Genomic DNA, 17819 nt, shown 5'->3' with positions numbered 1-17819 from the left:
TTTTTTTTTTTTTTTTTTTTTTTTTTTCTTTTTATTCCCAGAGACTGTTTTTCTGCTGTACTATTCTGCATTTCCTTACCCAATGCAAGTTTCAGCTAAGAAGACCAGGGGATTAGTCTGAGCACTGAAATAATGTTAGACTTTCATGTTTTACACTTAGGTGCCAGGTCTGGAGTCATAAATTTTCCAGAGTTGATGTTAAAATCAGCACTGATTCATTTCCCTTCAAAACACCATTGTCACTTCTTCATGCCTCAATCCATCATGCCTAAGTCTTTCTTGATCGGGTTGGCATATACGCTACATTTCAGGTGAAACTGAAACATATCCCTAAGCGCACATCTAGGAATGAATTCTATCTAAAAATCTAAGGGTATTGGTTTACATCCTGAAACAAAAGATTTAATGACTCCTATTTGAGCACATTTTTTATTATTGGCCATAAAAGTAAATATCCTCCTTTAAAAGCCAGATACATGATCTCATTTGCCATTGTTCCAGGACTAAATGTAGCAAGTGGATTATTAGTAAAGCATGCAGGTTTCAAATTATAGCCAAAGTAAGTCTCCACACAGGAAGTAAAAAATGCTCAGGCTTCTATAGTAATTGCTTAGAATAAAGGGACAGAATTCTAAATTACCAGTACACTTGTAAATGGAGAAAACATAAAAGAACTGGCCAACATTTTCAAGAAAGTGATTGGTGCATAGCATGATCACACAATAAACTCAGTCCTGCTGCTATTCCATAATAAAACACAGGGCCCAGACAATTTATTCTTGTAACCTGCATGCCTAGCAGTGGTTCCTCCAGTATTTTCCCGCGGTTAATTTCTCACATTCCACTGAACCAAAGATTACGAATTATCTTAAAAAGGAGCAATTCTTTAATCTACACTTACACTAAAGACAGACAATTTATCGAGCTGTGTAATCATTTCCACTATCAAATGTGTTGTGTGTGAAGTACAATCTCTCACTATTTTGTGCAGCCCTTCAAAAACAAATACCTTGATCCTCCCATGACTGGAGCAGGTAGCTGACTACTCTTTATATGAAGAGAAGCAATACACTCATTTTCCTCAATCATCAACCACATGTCATAAATTCATACTCAAATCATAAGATAAGTGCTTAAACTGAGGACTGTTTAACATTTCTCTATGAAAAGCATTTTCTAATGCGTCCCAAGCAATCAGCATCAGAGAACGGTAAGAGGGCGTGAGAGGAGCGCTGCGGGGAGGCTTGGTGCCAACGGGCAAGCGCCTGACACAATGCTCAGAGATCTTTTCCTTCTCAAGTGGACGCGCAGGACCCACATACGATGGATGCGATGATGCTCAGGGGTCAAAGAGGGTTGCCAGATTGTTCTGGAAGGCAACAGCAGTTACTCACCTGGCTGGACATCCCACAAGCAAAAGGCATCAGAACTGAAGGGACAACAGCGGTACTCACTGAGCAGGATGATGATACACAGTAGGATGGCGACGATGGCACCCGTGCCGAGCCCTGCACCCACGATCCTATCCACATCCGTACAGTCCCCGTTGGAGTCGCACTGGCAAACCTTCACTCGGAGGACGGAAAGATTGGACTTGGGAGGGTTACCCGAATCCGTGATGATGATGGGAACTTCATAGATCCCAGCTTCAAGAAATTTTATCTTTAAATTAAGCTGAGCGAAATCACCTTTACGAAACAGGGACGAAATGCAATTTGACAGTTAATGCCTAATGTGATAAGAAAACATATAGCATTTTCCCAGATTTATTCACCACCCCATTGCATACATAATGTGAATCATAACTATGCTTTTTTTGTGAAGTTTTGTTTTTTGCTTTAAAGTCTTTTACTATCTTATACATTAAGTAGTTTTTAAAATATATTTAAAGAGAAGATTATGAAGCACGTAAAAATGAACTTTTCATATCAGCCTTCAAAGCCTCTCAAATGCACACATATTCCAATAATTAACCTGGTCTTACCATTAAGCCGAGTGATGGTCCAATTTCTCTTAATTGCGACTGGAGATAAAGGAAGATCAAAAGCAAATGGTCCAGCATTTGGATCGATGTCATAATCAAGTGCTGTGATGTTAATTGAATTGGGGTCTGGTGTTTCACAAGTCTCTGCCTCTTGAGGTAACACTTGAGGGGCATTGTCATTAATATCAAGTAAATAGATTTGCAGTGTTCCAGTTCCACTCATAGGAGGAATTCCTAAAAAGGGAGAGAAATCACAACTGATGCTGAGCAATTCTCTCTGATGAGCCTCAATTATGGTGAAATACTCAAAGCTTCTAGCCTTTTGCGTGGTGTCCTGGAGAAACCATTCTGCCAGTTATCTGAACACACTGTTTCTGGAACAAGCCCGCTTCCTGCTTCCCTGCTAGGATGACTGTGATCCGCTGTAGTGCAGGAGCTGAGCATGGGGACACTAGGGCGCCATGGGAGCCCAAGCCTTCCTTGCCCTCACTTTCAGGGCTCAGGCACAGCACACTCTTCCAAGCACTGTGGGGAATGGTGCAGAAACAGGACACAGGCTCGGGATCTTATGCATCGCAACCTTTTGATGGAGAACTAAGATGTGCACTTGAAAGAACAGAGGAGTGCTTTGAAACCTCCAACACAGTATGACCTATTGCAACCTTCTGCAGACAAGTAACAGAACCACAGGCCTTGTCTCAGGAAGGAACACCTTGGAGAAGAGAAATGGGATTTACTGATCAGCCGTGTGCCTGCTGGAGAAAGGGGTAGGCTGCTCTCTGTACTGCATTTCATTGTAATCTTATAAAGAAAGTTGAAACAGTCGAGTAAGCTCAGTCTCATTCCACTGTAAAATGTTGATTCTATCACCTTGTGCCACAATGTAGACTGTTGACTTGGGTTCTGCTATGTTATTCATATTCATACCTGTACATTATAAATGTAAATAAAACTGCGTATTGAAGCCCAGAGATGTAAGTGACCCATCCACGGTCACGTACATAGGAAGGTGCACACATGCACAGGCAAAAATCTCTGCCTCCCTCGAAAGGCATATGATGGCTCTAAGAGCAAAGAATGAAAGGCAGAACATAAAGTGTCTCTTGTAATCTTCTAATATTACTACATCTACCATGACTCTTGATGATTTGAGGAACTGTTACATTTATTATAACATTTAAGATAAAATTGCTCTTATAACAACTTTATTGAACAGGCAAGAGAAAACAATTTATCAATGATCACACTAAGGCGCAGAGAGTACAAGAGCTTGCAGAAGCTGGGCATGGTGGCGAATGCCTGTAATCCAAGCACTCGGAGGGCTGAGGAAGAAGGATTGCAAGTTCAAGACCAGCCTGAGCTACTAGCAACTTAGCGAAACCCTGTTCCAAAATAAGAAATAAGAAAGGGTTGGGGTCGTAGTTTAGTGTGAAACACATGGAATAAGTCCCATTATCCCACTTCCCCAGAGGAACCTGTACAGTTCTTAAAGAGCCGAAACTGGGGTTACAAAGAGAGCCTTGTGATTTAAACTGAGGTACACCGCATCTGTGAAACATCCCAGCTCCACAGACTCAAGAGCTCACTTCTCTCTCCTATCAAACACCCTTTTCATTTAGAAAACAATCCACGATGGCGAATGAAAAATCCAGCTATAACTCACGGCCAACATGTATACATGCAGTTTTATAACTCTTTAAATCTCAGCATAATGGCTCAAGATAGATCACTTTCAGGTGCACCCCAGAGGAAAGCATCTGCGTACATCCAGCAAGGGAGCACGAAGCAGACATGAGCGGGACGCTTTGACGTGCAGTGGTACAAACTCTTCTGACAAAGGTCCAACTCTGAACATGAGGACAGTAGTGCCCGGATTAGAAAAGGTAAGAAATGCTGCTTTGGGCTCGGTTGCCACATAGCTTTACTTCACATAGCAACCTCACTGAATCTTATGCAGGATTTAGGGAGATTCGTTGAAATTGTTCTTATCAAAAGTACTAAGAAGGCAATGTTTTTTGAATGAATTTGAAGCCTGTTTTGATAGAAACTGCACATGCATGGTCTCACAATAAAGGCATATAAAAATATGGCCATGATTCAGTTTTGAAGCTATTTACACATAATAGAAATATTTATGTGAGTGGTTAGGTCGGGCCAGGTTCTTTTGTAAAAGCTTTATGTGTAGAAGCACTGACATCTTTCTCAAAACACTACAAGTTAGCTGCGGATACTACTGCCCTCCGTTCACAGCAACAACACCAACAACAGCGATTTAAAAACCCCAGAGTGAATCTTATCATTAGAAAGTAGAGAGCTGAGGCATGGGCCCAGGAAGTCACGTAGAATGTTAGAGCTCACAGTATTAAACACAAGTCATACTGAGAGCTAGTAAAGCTGAGTAAGTCTCTTATTAACTTTGCATAGGTATCTTTTATTTTAGATACCTTTAAAAATTTTTATCTATTCATCTAAATCACTTTGAACTCGGCAGAGATCCAGACAGAAAAAATAAAAGATGTTAAAGAATATGTTCCCAAACCAACACCCCGATGCTCCCAAACTCAAGTATCTCAATTTACGTACAAAACTGATTTCCTAGCCCATGTCAGACAGCAGTAGATAATGACAGGATAACTACGGAAGACACACATACTGATAGCAACAAGTGAGCTAATTCAAAGAAAAATATAAAATGACTAAGTCAAAGAACACACAGTCTGGCAACACTGAGGATCAGCTAGACCTGCTGTAAATCAGGAATTAACTTGTGGCAGGTCAGAAAAACAACAAAAACTCACCATCCAAATGCCAGGCTATCAGGGAAGGTGCACGGACATGGAGAAAATTCACTGTGGCCAGCAAGGGAGTAAATCACGGAAAGGCCATAGGAAATGAGGAATGTAACAGGGGGCCTTGAGAATAACTGAAGAGGGGTGGAGATGGGGGAGCGAGCGGAAAAAAAGAAAGGAAAGAAAGGAAGGCAGGTGGACCGGGCCTTAGACAACAGAGGTCAGTGTTCTAGACAGTTCGGCAGTGTTGAAAACTTCAGTTCCTGTGCATGTAAGAGAGGCTCTGCTCACAGTAACCATATACACTATAACAGGATGGACACATGGATTTACATACCATAGTCAGAAGCAAGGAAAGTAGCATTATACACATTGTTTTTCACGTTTGGTGATTCTCTGTCCAAAACAGCAATTGTAGTGATTTGCCCATTCACAGAATCTATTTCTAGCCAATTGGCAGGATCAAATAATTTTGAATATCTACAAAATGAAAGGAAGGTTAAGTTTAATTTTTTTAATATGAAACTAAAAAAAGTAAAGCATATTATACAGGTAAAAATACAGTCCGCTGGTCACTAGTGTGCTTTGTTGTGGAAGGTGGCTGGAAATACAGCTTTAACATGGAAAAGTATTTCTGCGGAAGTGATTTTGGGAGGCACGTAATGTTTGTTGGGCCAGGCATACAGGAAGCACCCTGTGTTGTCTGAGGGGCAGGCCAAGGAGGGCAGCAGTGGATTGGAGGTTTCACTTTAGATTCTTGTCTACTTCAACAGAGGGCAAAGGTGCCGATAAAAGAGCTCAAACGTATCTTCTAAATAAGCAGGAATCCTAATGTATAAGACTTAAGAGGAATTGTAATAGGAGCTGAACTTTAAATTACAGACCACAGTGACCCTTGACTTCCGAACTCAAATCTTTCCTGAGGGGTGGCTGTAACTCAAGTTGGTCAACTGCCTTCAAAGTCTCCTTCCAGTATATTTTAAGTCACACTTTATTCCAGGCAGATCTCAGCGTCCTTAGAGAGACACTGGCCCAGGATTTCCCACGCCCACACAGGAAAGGTTGCTGGAATGTTTCTTCCAGGACTCTTTAAGGGTTAAATATGTATCTGAGACCATCTGGAAGCACAAGAGGCCAGCATTTGGGCTGAACTCAAAACATGTTCATAAATTAAAGCTAAAATCCCGGTTGTAACCCAAGTTGTTCATATGTCAGGCCAGTCGTTTAACTAGAGGGTCCACTGCACTTCTGAAATATTTTACTCTCTTCTCATAGAAGAAATGAGGCCTCACTGGAGAGATCCCCACAATCCCATCCCTACTAGGTTCTCTGACATCCTTGCCAGGAAGCCCCACAGGCTTGGGTCTGTATCAGCAGATCTATTGGCTTAAACTCCATTTTTTATTAGGGGTGGAACTTAACTGCACAAACTGGAGAAAATACGCTACGTTTTAGAGGTCAAAGCTGTAAGGTTTCAACTAATTAGCTATTTAACTGTCTTAATTTCAATGTATGGTAAAATGGAGAATAAGTGCAGTTATCTGTTAGCAGCATTTCTGAAAGAAGTTAAATAAATTATGAGCTAATTGTAAAAATGATCATCATGAGCTACGGATAATAGCTGTTTGGGGTACGCTCTGCCAGTCATCAGGAAGGATAAATTAGGTTTTGCTGAGGTTGATGTCTTTATAGATACACTTTATAAGTTCACTGTACAGGTAGGAGATGAAAATAATTAGCTCTTAGATCTTCGTTCTGGCATGAGTTTTCTTTCTGATGTGTGGAGGAGAGATAAATATAAATATCGTAAGCCTCTGAAAATTCCTTATTTAACCACGGTAGAAATTTTTGAAGTGTCTGATACAAAAGCATAGCCTAAAGAGTCATTTTTAGAAAGGCAAGGGGACAGAAACAAAGGTAGAGAATCTGCTTTCTTCAAATAATATTTAAGTAGGTGCATCTTGACAGATTTTGCCTAATATACTCATTAATTTCCTGAAAGGAAAATTCAAAGGATTTAAAATTATCTTGGAAAATGTTCACATCTTTGTAAGACTTTTCTCTGACTACTGAGAAATGAAGATACTTTTTTTTCCTTAAAAGAAATATTTTCTTTTCTTGTCTCAAGTAGTAGACTATTTTCCTGCACGATCCAAAAGATATTTGAATAAAACTAAGAAATACTACATGAACTTGTAATCAGAGTTTGGTTTCTAAAGAAATTTCTTCAAATAGTAAATTAAATAAATTTTTTTGTACAGCACAGAACCGATTCTAAATAACAAAAATACCATAAATGGCATTTCCTACCTAATATTTTGCTGCATATATCGATCTGGGTCCTGAGCAGTGAATGTTGTCAACATGGTACCTGCATGAAGGCCTTCTTCTTGGCGAATGATTTTAGGATTGGGGACAAAATAAGGGTTTTCATTCACATCAATAATTGTAACAGACACAGTTGCTGTTGACTGTGGTGGATGCTGAATTCCCTTGGCTAATGGCACTTGATTTTCTGCAGCAACAGTGAGGACAAACATCCTATTTGTTTCAAAGTCGATGGGCTGAGGAGGAAAAAAAAAAAGAAAAAATGAGAATATTCAAATTCTGCAGTTTATCAACTCCATTTCTAAAATATTACTGTTTTTCTTCAACACATCATAGGATTCTTCTCAAATTTCTGGAAAACATACATTGGCAAGGTCAATGATTAAAATACTTATCCCATTTTAAACTATTTATAAATCTTGTGTATTTTAAAGACTCACGTTCACTAAATAATGCATACGAGTGTGACACGGATTCATTTATTTAGACATATGTACAAATTTGACTGGTTTTTAAAAATAGCATTGTTGACCCCAAATGCTAAATAACATGAGGTCAGGTAAAGACATGAGGTCTACAGTCTGAAACATTGATACAAAGACCACTCCTGATCCAGGAAAGCTTTTACCAGTCTGTGATGAAAGGAAAATAAAAGATAAAAACTACAAAATATTATTTTTATAGAGTAAGCATTTAATGTAAAAGTATCTTTCCTAATTGGAAGTATACAGTTTAAAGTATAAGCATACAAATACATATTGCTTTTTAAAATGACAGTGTTGGAGGAAGGCTTTAGGTGAAAAGGTTTTTTTTTTTCCTTCCCTCTTAGCAAACAAACTCTGGCTGTTTTACAAAATAATTTGGACTGTGTTACTGTTCGTAAAATTTTCAAATCTCAGAATTACACTCTAGACTAACCCAATTCATGGGAATACTGATTTCCAAAGTTCCACTGAATTCTGTCACTAGAATGTTACAGGAGTCAAGTAACCAGATTGGACGCTCTTAATTTCCCTTGATTACCTTCTAGAGGAGGTGGAAAAAAGTATACTGCATGGTAATAACAAGGAAAGAGAAGGGCATAGAGCTCTGTCTCGCCAACACTGGCAAATGCAAAATTATCAAGAGCTATAGCTCAGGAGAAAGCCACATTATTAGTACAAAGGACAGCACTTTGCGAACATAGGCTACCTCCTCAAATCCACAAGTACAGAGCTTTCTTCTCTCACTCTCTACTCCCCAAATCAACTTTCTTTTCTCAAGTATTTTAAACAAGACAGGAAGCAAGTCTTGCAGAAAGTAACACTAATACTTAAGTGATTTCATGAGCCACATCAAATGCCTCTGACGTAGTACTTATTTGTGCTGGGGTACCTACAAAGTTGTGAGGCCTTTAAGGAGTACTGAACTCACTTTTCCTCACAAAAGTGCTGTGTATTTGTCCCCTTTGTCTGTATTAGAAAATGGAGGTTAAAAGAGGTGAAACAGTTGGATCTGGTCACTTTATGCTGTGGGTCTAAAATGTCCCCCAAAGTCTCATATGATCAGAGGTAAAGGCTTTTCGAAGGTGACTGGATGAGAGCGGTGCTATGATCCACTCACTCATGAGCTCAGAGTGGAATGTACTCGTGGGAAGGGCGTCACTGGCGTGGGGGCATGACCGAGAAGAGTGTGTTCCTGTCCCTGGTCCCTCCCTTTTCTCTCTGACTTCTGGTTGCCGTGGGTCAAGCAGCTTTCCTCTGCCATGCCCTTCCACCAGGCCATTTCTGCCCAGAACCAGTGAACTGTGGACTGAACTTGTTAGGCAAACAGTGGTGACCCAGTAAAAGAACACAGCCAGCCTGAAATGGGTGGGGGTTCCTGGTGTACTGTAAATCCAAAGGAGAGTCTAGTCAAGTTGGGTCTTTTATGGATAGGGCTAAGGGGGTTAGTGGGGTAGGCTTAGTTGGGGTGAGGCAAAGGTGGCTGTGAGATTGGGGGAGTGAGAAGAGCTGAGAACACGTTCACAGCAATGGCTGTTGTGCTATGGGTGTGCTGGGATGTGTGCATCATATTCTAGCAGACTAGGTGGGGTGGCTACAGGATGTGGAGACAGACGGTGATTGTTCTGAGAGTTTAGGCAGTTGCTCTGGGAACCTGGGTGGCTGGGGACAAATGGGGGGGGGTCACACCCATCAAAATCCTTTTAAACTATGAGCCAAAATACACTTTCCATCCTTAAAGTTGTGGGCATTGGGTATTCTGTCCCAGCAAGCACCAGATAGTCACACAAGTGTCAAGGGCAGACTTAGCATTCAAACACAGACAGCTGGGGTCTGGGGCTACTGTTCTCAGTCACTATTCTGTATTTGTTCAGGAAATTTCCAACCCACTCTAGTCGTGCATGTACAGCATGTATTTCCTGACAACTGGCAGTTTCGTGCACCTTCTTCTGTAAGGCCAACTCTTGGGTTCACTTGCAAATCAAGAGTGTCTTATTGGGATACAGAGTAGTAAATCTCTTCACTGTATGATTAAAAGGAAGGGGTGCTCACTTGAACGGCTTTTATGTTGTAGCTATGTATTCGACTTCAAGAATGTTCTTTTTGCATCCAGCACTCATCGTCATTTTTTTTTTTTTTTTACAATTAAGTCAGAAGAACCAGTTCATAAAGTCTTGAAAATAGCATTTAAAGACAGAAATTTTGGGCCGGGGATTTAGCTCAGCGGTTTGGTGGCCTGCCTTGCAAGCGCAAGGACCCGAGTTCAATCCTCGGTACCAAAAAAAAAAACACAAATCTTAACGTTATGTTGTAGCTATGTATTCGACTTCAAGAATGTTCTTTTTGCATCCAGCACTCATCGTCATTTTTTTTTTTTTTTTACAATTAAGTCAGAAGAACCAGTTCATAAAGTCTTGAAAATAGCATTTAAAGACAGAAATTTTGGGCCGGGGATTTAGCTCAGCGGTTTGGTGGCCTGCCTTGCAAGCGCAAGGACCCGAGTTCAATCCTCGGTACCAAAAAAAAAAAGACACAAATCTTAACGCAAAACCTTAGAAACCTAGGCACTCTTCCTACTCATCCCATTATACTTCAGTAATTTTCTTTTGGCTTTCTCACTAGCTGCCTATGTGCTAATTGCTGTAGACATGAGGGTAGTTGGTGTGGTCTATCGTTCTCAAAAGGTATCAGTAATGATCAAACTTCAGGATAATCACCAAGATACTAACTATACTGACACCGCTGAGGCAAGGCCTGTCTTCATGCTGGCAAATCTGTCTAAGCTGATTTTACACTTAGCATATTCAGGTGATAACGAATGCGTCCAGTGACCCCCAACTATAACATAAATTAAGAACATGTAACCTGCCAAACAGGTTAGAATTCTAAATTTGGAGATGTTTGGGGGAAACACTGCCAAGATTTCATAGCAAAATAATGGAGTGGGGAGGCATATTTCAGTCACTGCCGAGTGGCTGTCAGAGCTCAGTGGCCCGAGGAGCACTTACTTTTACCACGGTGACTAACCCGTCGTTGCTGTTGGGATCTGTCTGAATGGCAAACCGTCCCGTAGGGTCTCCACCGCTGATCCTGTACACGGCGTTCCAGGCCGGTGTGTGGGGCTGATCCTTATCCGTTACGGTTAGATTCACCACTGTGACATTCACCTTATTCTCGGGGACTTCACCGTAGAACTACAAAGAAGACAAATCTCAGTCAGAGGAGGGACGAGGGAGACTGAAGGACAAGTTTTCTTGATAACCACACTGCCCTAGTTTTACTGCCCATTAAATTTTTACTGTCTACACTCAATAGGAGATTGGTAATGCAGGTAATCGCAGCATTTATGTTTGACTTTTAAAATGCTATACCCCCTTTCAGTTGTCTTTTTATTCTTTTCACAAATTATGCTGCAGCTTCATTAGTGGTGAAATTAGCACCCATATGTAAGTGTGTGGGTGATTAATGTGAGGTCAGGAGAAAAGATTTGTCTGTAGAAAATACTTTCATCTGAGATACAGATAAATATATCCTGACAAAGTGGCATAAAGGAATCATGTAGTCTGCGCACTTGCAAATATCTGTAAGGATTTGGTAACAAGAGCACAATTTCTTTTTAGGGTTATTAGTTCTCTGCATACTTCGACGTCTTTAACAATGGACTTGCATGTAATGAGGAAAGTGAACTATTCCGATGCCCGAGTTAAAACCCTGGTGAGGGAAATATGAGTCCGTAACCATTCTACTACTGGGTTGAGCAGGTCCCTACTGCTATTGAACACATTTATCATTCATGACAAAACTTTTCTGTGCTGGGCCACAGGCCTGCAGCTCTGTGAGTGACAGGCTGTCCTTACCGTCATGGCGGTAAACTCCGGAGGATTGTCATTGACATCTGTCACCGTGATGACGGCCGTGGCTGTGTTCGAGAGGCCATAGGTGGGATTGCCTTCCATGTCGGTAGCTTGAATTATTAACGTATACTGTTGCACTTTCTAAGAAGACATAAAGGTAACAACTTAAATGAAACTAATTCCTCAGGAAGACATCACTTTTGTTCTGTGAATGACTCTTTATTACAAGCAGAGAGTATGGCATTATTTATTCTGATTAACATTACTTGAAATTTTGTAAGTGGAGTTTACTTTAACTCACAAAGCACGGGTCTGGTCTTTGTCTGGAGATTTAATTATGTATATTCACCTCTGCACTCCGGAAGCGGCTCACGGCAGACATGAAATTCACAGCTATGCAGAATCCCCAATCCTGTTTGAACCTTTTCCTTTCCTTTACAAGATAGTGAGCACGCATCCAAGTCTTTTGATTCCTATTTACTTTGTCCTATGTTAACTTCTACCCAGGTTAGGATACTAAAGGCAATGAAGAAGCCCAACAGAGTAAAGAAAGCATATGTTGCTCATACAGTATACATGTTTCCTTTTCTATATTCTTATATAGTCTTTCTTTTATAATAAAGTTGACAGATCTGTTCCCCCTAATTCCCATTATTACATATCATGCTACTCAGAACTCCAACCAAAACCTAACTTGTGCAGTTATGTTATACTGTTAGTCTTGGAAGTAGTAGCTATTTAATAACTGTACATTCAACGGGCTGACATTTGGACATAGCACTCGTTACATCCTGTTTTCAGCATAGGCCTGGAGTGGACATAGATGTGGATATGTTTATCTGAAGAGGATTTCTGTCAGACAGACATCCATTACATACTTTCAAGTTACAGACTGTTTTAAAAGGGAGCCAAATTAAACTAAGAGAAAAATCTCCAGATTGTCTGAGAAATCTACAGCACTACCTCACAAAAGCTTATAACAAGAAAATCTAACCAAAACCAGTATCTAAAATTATTTGGAGCACATGAAAATTGGCATAGTTTTTTTTTTAAAAGACGATTTTTACAATGTTAAAAAATTATGAACAATAAGTTGTTACTTCATACAAAACAAAAACAACAACATGTCAGCTGTCACTGCAGAGTATGATTTTCCTCATTCTAAATATAGTTAACAGTGTGAACAGCCATTCCTAAGAAGAGATTTCTAGAGCTTGGATGGAACAGGCACAAATTGCAGCTTTTGATGTAGTTGTCAGGGGCGGGGGGCAAGGAAAAGAAAGGAGGACAGGGAAAAGCCAAACCTCACGCATTACATTTTAAATCTGTCCACCCCAATGTCAATCTCCAGTGGTTATTTATTGTCTTACTAAAAGAGAAAATAGCACTTTTTTTTTAAATTAAAAAACCCACAAAGGACTAGTGCTGGTTGAACCTTTTTAATTTTTCTAAGCCATAACACTTGACCATAATGCTTAGGCAGGCTACAATGTTTCTCAATGGTTTCCTTTTTCAGCCAGGAGTGTCACTTCAGTTTAATGCTCTCATGGTTACTCAGAATTGAGTAGGGCATTCCTTTCCGTTTCCCTGCTGAAAACTATGAAAATAAATACGTTGACTTTAGAAATGCCATTTTGTTAGCTGCTGAGTTTTGAACCTCATGACTATTTTAAAAGATTTGCTTTTGAAGATTTTTTAGAAAATCCTCAAAATGGCTATACTATGTAATGGATATAGATACAGTAATTTTCTGATGTGCATTCTACAAAATATACCAGCATGATACACACAATTTTTCAATTGAGTTGAAATAACTGGGATCAGAAGTTAAGACTTTAAATTTCTCACTGCTTCAAACTTATATGGAAATCTTTAAATTTTAAAAGAACATTGTTATTTCTACAAGACAATATCTACTCAAATAAAAAAAAATCGTGGTAAATAGTACAGTCTCTTCTTTTAAATGCCTGATGGGTAAAGTGCTTTTATTTAGTGAGGAAGACTTGACAACCTGTGTTTCTGGGAATCAAACCATAGAGCTTCTTGCCTTTTTTAATCATTCAGCATCTGGTTGTGAATGACTAACATTTAGATTCCCTCTGAATTTGACTTCCGTCCCTCACAGTCTCATACTGGATCCAGGGATTCTGCTAGAAAATGTTTCCTCATTTCCTGTTTTAGAGGAGATAAAATCTCAACTCATCTGCTTGTTATCACTCCTTCTCTCTGTGACTCACCCACGTTACCAAAGCTATCAGCTCCCATTCATTCAACCCACCCGTGGGGCTTTTGTCTTTCTCATCAGAAGCCTTCCCAGGATCTCACACCCTTGCATTTGGCCAGTCTCCCAGCCCCGACTGGTGGTTGTTGCCCAAGGTGACTGCACCCCTCCAGAGGACATTTTTTGTTGTCACACTCAAGTGTTACTGAAATCTAAAGGGTGGAAGCCAGGAATTTTGCTGAACACCATAGGACTTGTCCTGATTAAGTATTCTCCATTACAAAAGGTCAATGGTTACCTGACTACTCTTTCCCCCATTCTGAACTTGACAAACAGAAGGTAAAAGTCATCTTTGTTATGACCTCTTAAAGCCCTTGAAGCAGAGCTGTTTGGGTCCTCTAGACTCTGCCTTTCTGCAAGAGAAGGAGTTCTCCTCCTCCCTTCCATCTCTGGCACTATGCAAAATCTGGATCTTCTCCTAAAGTGAAAATGACCATGAATGGTAAACATTTTGAACCAGTTTAGGACACTGAGGCAACTTCAATGATGCAACTCAAGACATTCATGAAAGGGGACTTGGAGAGCTGCTTCAGGAAGTGGCAAGAACATTGGGATAAGTGTGTGTAAAAGTGAGGGGTATTCATGGCAGGATGTCTTTTACTGTAATATAATAACCTTTTAAATATTAAACATTCACCTTAGATTTTAAAAGACCATATCATATGTGTCTGTTCCTGCCCAGAGTCTGCCTCTCTGCAGGGCCCTTGCTTGTCCATGTTCGTGTCACTGGTATACAGCCAGACCCTTGTGGCTGGATGACTGAATGAAGGAGAAACCTCCAGCCTTCCATTACTTTACAGAAATCATTTTGGGTTAAGAAAAAGCCATCTTCTTATTTACATGGTTGGCTATAATTTATTTATTAAAACTTATACTGAGAGCATAAACCAGCTATTTCTCAAACCGCAGTGATTCATATGCAATCTTTCCAATTCTGCCATTTCTTTGCATTTCTATACCATGAGTCATTTCCTATTTATTTCCCTCTTTTAAAGCTTACATCAACTTATTAAAAAACTACCGTGAACAGAAAACTAGTATCATTTGCCATAAATAAAACTCTAAAGAATATGACTCTTGGATTCTGGTGGTCTCTATTTGGTCGAATAGTATCTAAGAAGCTCCGAGTCTCTTGTTTCTACAGTTTTCTCTGTGTGCACCAACGAAACCCATTGTATAGTTATACCTGCAGCAAGCATCCTTTTAACACACTGAAGTAGAGTAATATCACTGAGTGAAGAGGTGGAAATGTTCAGTTATTCACTTGGCGTTATTCGCTGAATCTTTGCTAGATGCAAGGAAGAGTGTTATGTAACTGGATAAAATGGTTAACAGAACCAAGCGTGGCCTTGGTTTCATTATGGAATGAAAAAGGGTAGAAATGGACCACAGGATCAAACGTATCACGCGACTGCACTGAAAGTAGGAAGAAGTAACACAAAGATCATTGAATATGCGGCGTCCCAGCGCTTCCTCCAACTGGAGAGGGGAACAAATATGTGGGGTATTTAGGAGGAACCTGAGTCCTTGATGACCAAAGAGATTGGGGTTTCCATGGTAAAGGGAATCAGACCATTACCTCGGTGTTAGTCCCCTGAAATAGGAAATCAATCATATATCTCAGACGCAGGGAGAAGTAACAGATTTGCTTTTGGATGCACAAATGGGGTCAGGTTTTGGACAGGTAAATGATAATGCTAACAAAACTCAGGAGGGAAGAACAGTTTTGTGACTCACAGTTGAAATTATTAATGGTGACCCCCAGCTCTCCCTCATCTGTGAATAGGGAATACACACACACACACACACACACACACACACACAGACACAGATCTATTTTCCCCCACCCCCCAAATGGAACAGTATTCTAAAGGCCTTGCTAAGAAAACATAATTATTTTTTTTTCTTGGTACTGGGGATCGAACTCAGGGCCTTGTGCTTGCGAGGCAGGCAACAGAACCACTGAGTCAAATCCCTGGCCCCATAATGACTTTTATTGAGATGGAGAACCAGCATCTGGCAAAGTGCTAAGCACTATACATTATTTCATTTTTTCGTCATAATAATCCTATTCGGTAAAATTTTATCTACATTTTACAGACAAACAAACTGGGGCTCTGAGAGGCCATCAGTGGCAGAGATGAGACTTAGACCCAGGTACTTCTGAGTCAGGAGTGTATACCATCAACTGCTCAGTTAAGTGCGCTCCAAGACATTCCAAGAAATATGAGCAGGCTGAGAGCTTTAGCATCAGCCTCTAGTCTTAGTTATTTGGGGGACTAAGGCAGAAGGATCACTGGTCCTGATGAGTCACAGACCAGCCTGGCCAACGTAACAAGGCCCCATCTCAAAACAAAAACAAAAGAAAACTAAACAAAATCCAGGCGCACACAGTTGTGCACATCTGCAATCCCAACACTTGGGAGGCCGACGTCGAAGGATTGCGAATTCAAATTCCACCTGGGCATGTTAGTGAGAAATTATCTCAGAATTAAAAAAAAAAATCAAGGCTGGGGATGTAGCTTTTGGAGAATGGTTTCATTCGCCATTATTGAAGGAAAAGAAAAGAGAAGGAAAAGAGATGTGTGAAGCATGTGCACATCTTGAGTGGGGGCAGCAGGCAGAAGGCCAGGCTTCCGGCGGATGAGGAAGGAGTGAGTGGGAGCTGAGCACTGAGGAAGGCTGCCCTTTCGAGAAGTCTGCTGTTGAGCTGAGGGGACACCTAATAACTGAATTCTCCTTCAGGGTTCCCGATGAGCAGCTGCCTCCCTGGATGCTGAGCACAGGAGTCCCGGAGGGCTTTCTGTGCGACACACAGAGAAGGAGGCAGAGTCACTGCGGATCTGGAGCGGGGCCAAGGGACTGCTTTCATGAAGTGAAGATTAGCATGGGATGCAGCGATGGGTGAGGTGGACTTAGGCCCAGAGAGAGGACGAGAAGAACGCAAACTCCATTATTGCACCAGAAATCGCATGTAGCTGAACAAACGTCTGGGCATCAGTTGTTTGAAGGTGGGAAGCAAGACATTATGGGGTGGGTGGTGAAAGAACAGTGCGCCAGGCCCTTAGGAGATCTGGGATGCCACATTACAGCCCTGTGACTCAATCCTATGGGGCGGAGGGCCACTGCACCCCTGGGGAGACACCTGCAGAGGAGAGAAGACGGGAAACAACAGGAAGTGGGAAAATGCGGCTTTAAAACAGAACAGAACTGAGGGCACAAAGGATGACTAAGCTTGAAAAGCAGGGATCTGCATTCCATCTTTGATGTGAGAAAAATTATGTTGAGGAGTAAAAGTGATAGGAGAGCTCATTTAGTAGATGCTGCTGACATTCATGAGGGCAATAAGGAAAATGGGCACTAAAATTGATGGGTACTGTGCTGAACCTACCCTCAAACATGTTACATAGACCTTTCAACTACCTCATGAGCTAAGCAGCTTCTTTTTTTGAGACAGGGTCTCACTCTGTAGTTCAGGCTGGCCTTGAACTCATGATGTAGTCTAGGTTGGCCTCGAACACTTTGCGATCCTCCTGCCTCAGCCTCTTGAGTGCTCGGATGACAGGAGTGCACTACCACACCTGGTTTATAAGTACCATTTTTGTCTCTATTTATAAAGGCAGGGGCTGAAGTTATAGGTCCATGAAGATCAGATGGCCCATAAGAAGCACAGGTAAAATGCATACCTGGTATAGAAGCATTGGGCAGTCTGTCCAAAAAAGGATAAGACTGGATAAGGTGGTGGTTGTAGCTTTTGGAGAACCTAAGAAATAGCTATTTTTTAAACTTGCAGATTAAAAAAAAAATAAAAAATTGAATTGCAGTAAGCATTTTAATGAATAGGAGTTCCATCACACAAAGGTGTCATATATCCTGAGAGAACGACAACTGAAATTACTTTCCACAAAAAGTAAAGTGTGAATTCTAATAGAAATAAAAGAATTTCAAGCCTTCACAAGGCCTAAAAAAGTCAAAGTAATTTATCCCCTTCCTTGGACAGAATTACCATAAACCGTCCAAGATAGATATTTTTTCTGTTAAATGACTTTCAGAGAAGGAAGGTTTTCCATAATTTTTTCTAGTAATTCATTGTTGTGTTTA

General features: G+C 40.7%; 1 protein-coding gene across 1 annotated transcript in view; it reads right to left on the bottom strand.

Annotated features, from left to right (window-relative positions):
* Cdh2 (cadherin 2) overlaps nucleotides 1-17819 on the bottom strand; it is a 180061-nt gene that overhangs the window by 30437 nt on the left and 131805 nt on the right. Inside the window, exons 7-12 of the mRNA XM_010643995.2 lie at nucleotides 11441-11578; nucleotides 10592-10777; nucleotides 7084-7337; nucleotides 5111-5253; nucleotides 1985-2218; nucleotides 1455-1688 (exon numbers count right to left, since the gene is read on the bottom strand). Coding sequence (XP_010642297.1) covers nucleotides 1455-1688; nucleotides 1985-2218; nucleotides 5111-5253; nucleotides 7084-7337; nucleotides 10592-10777; nucleotides 11441-11578 — 1189 coding nt within the window. The remainder of the gene's footprint in view (nucleotides 1-1454; nucleotides 1689-1984; nucleotides 2219-5110; nucleotides 5254-7083; nucleotides 7338-10591; nucleotides 10778-11440; nucleotides 11579-17819) is intronic.

Source organism: Fukomys damarensis, unplaced genomic scaffold (assembly GCF_012274545.1).
Source record: "Fukomys damarensis isolate Sample0158 unplaced genomic scaffold, DMR_v1.0_HiC HiC_scaffold_30, whole genome shotgun sequence".
NCBI lineage: Eukaryota > Metazoa > Chordata > Mammalia > Rodentia > Bathyergidae > Fukomys > Fukomys damarensis.
Note: the sequence above shows the minus strand (reverse complement) of the source record. Positions and strands in the feature narration are given on the sequence as shown.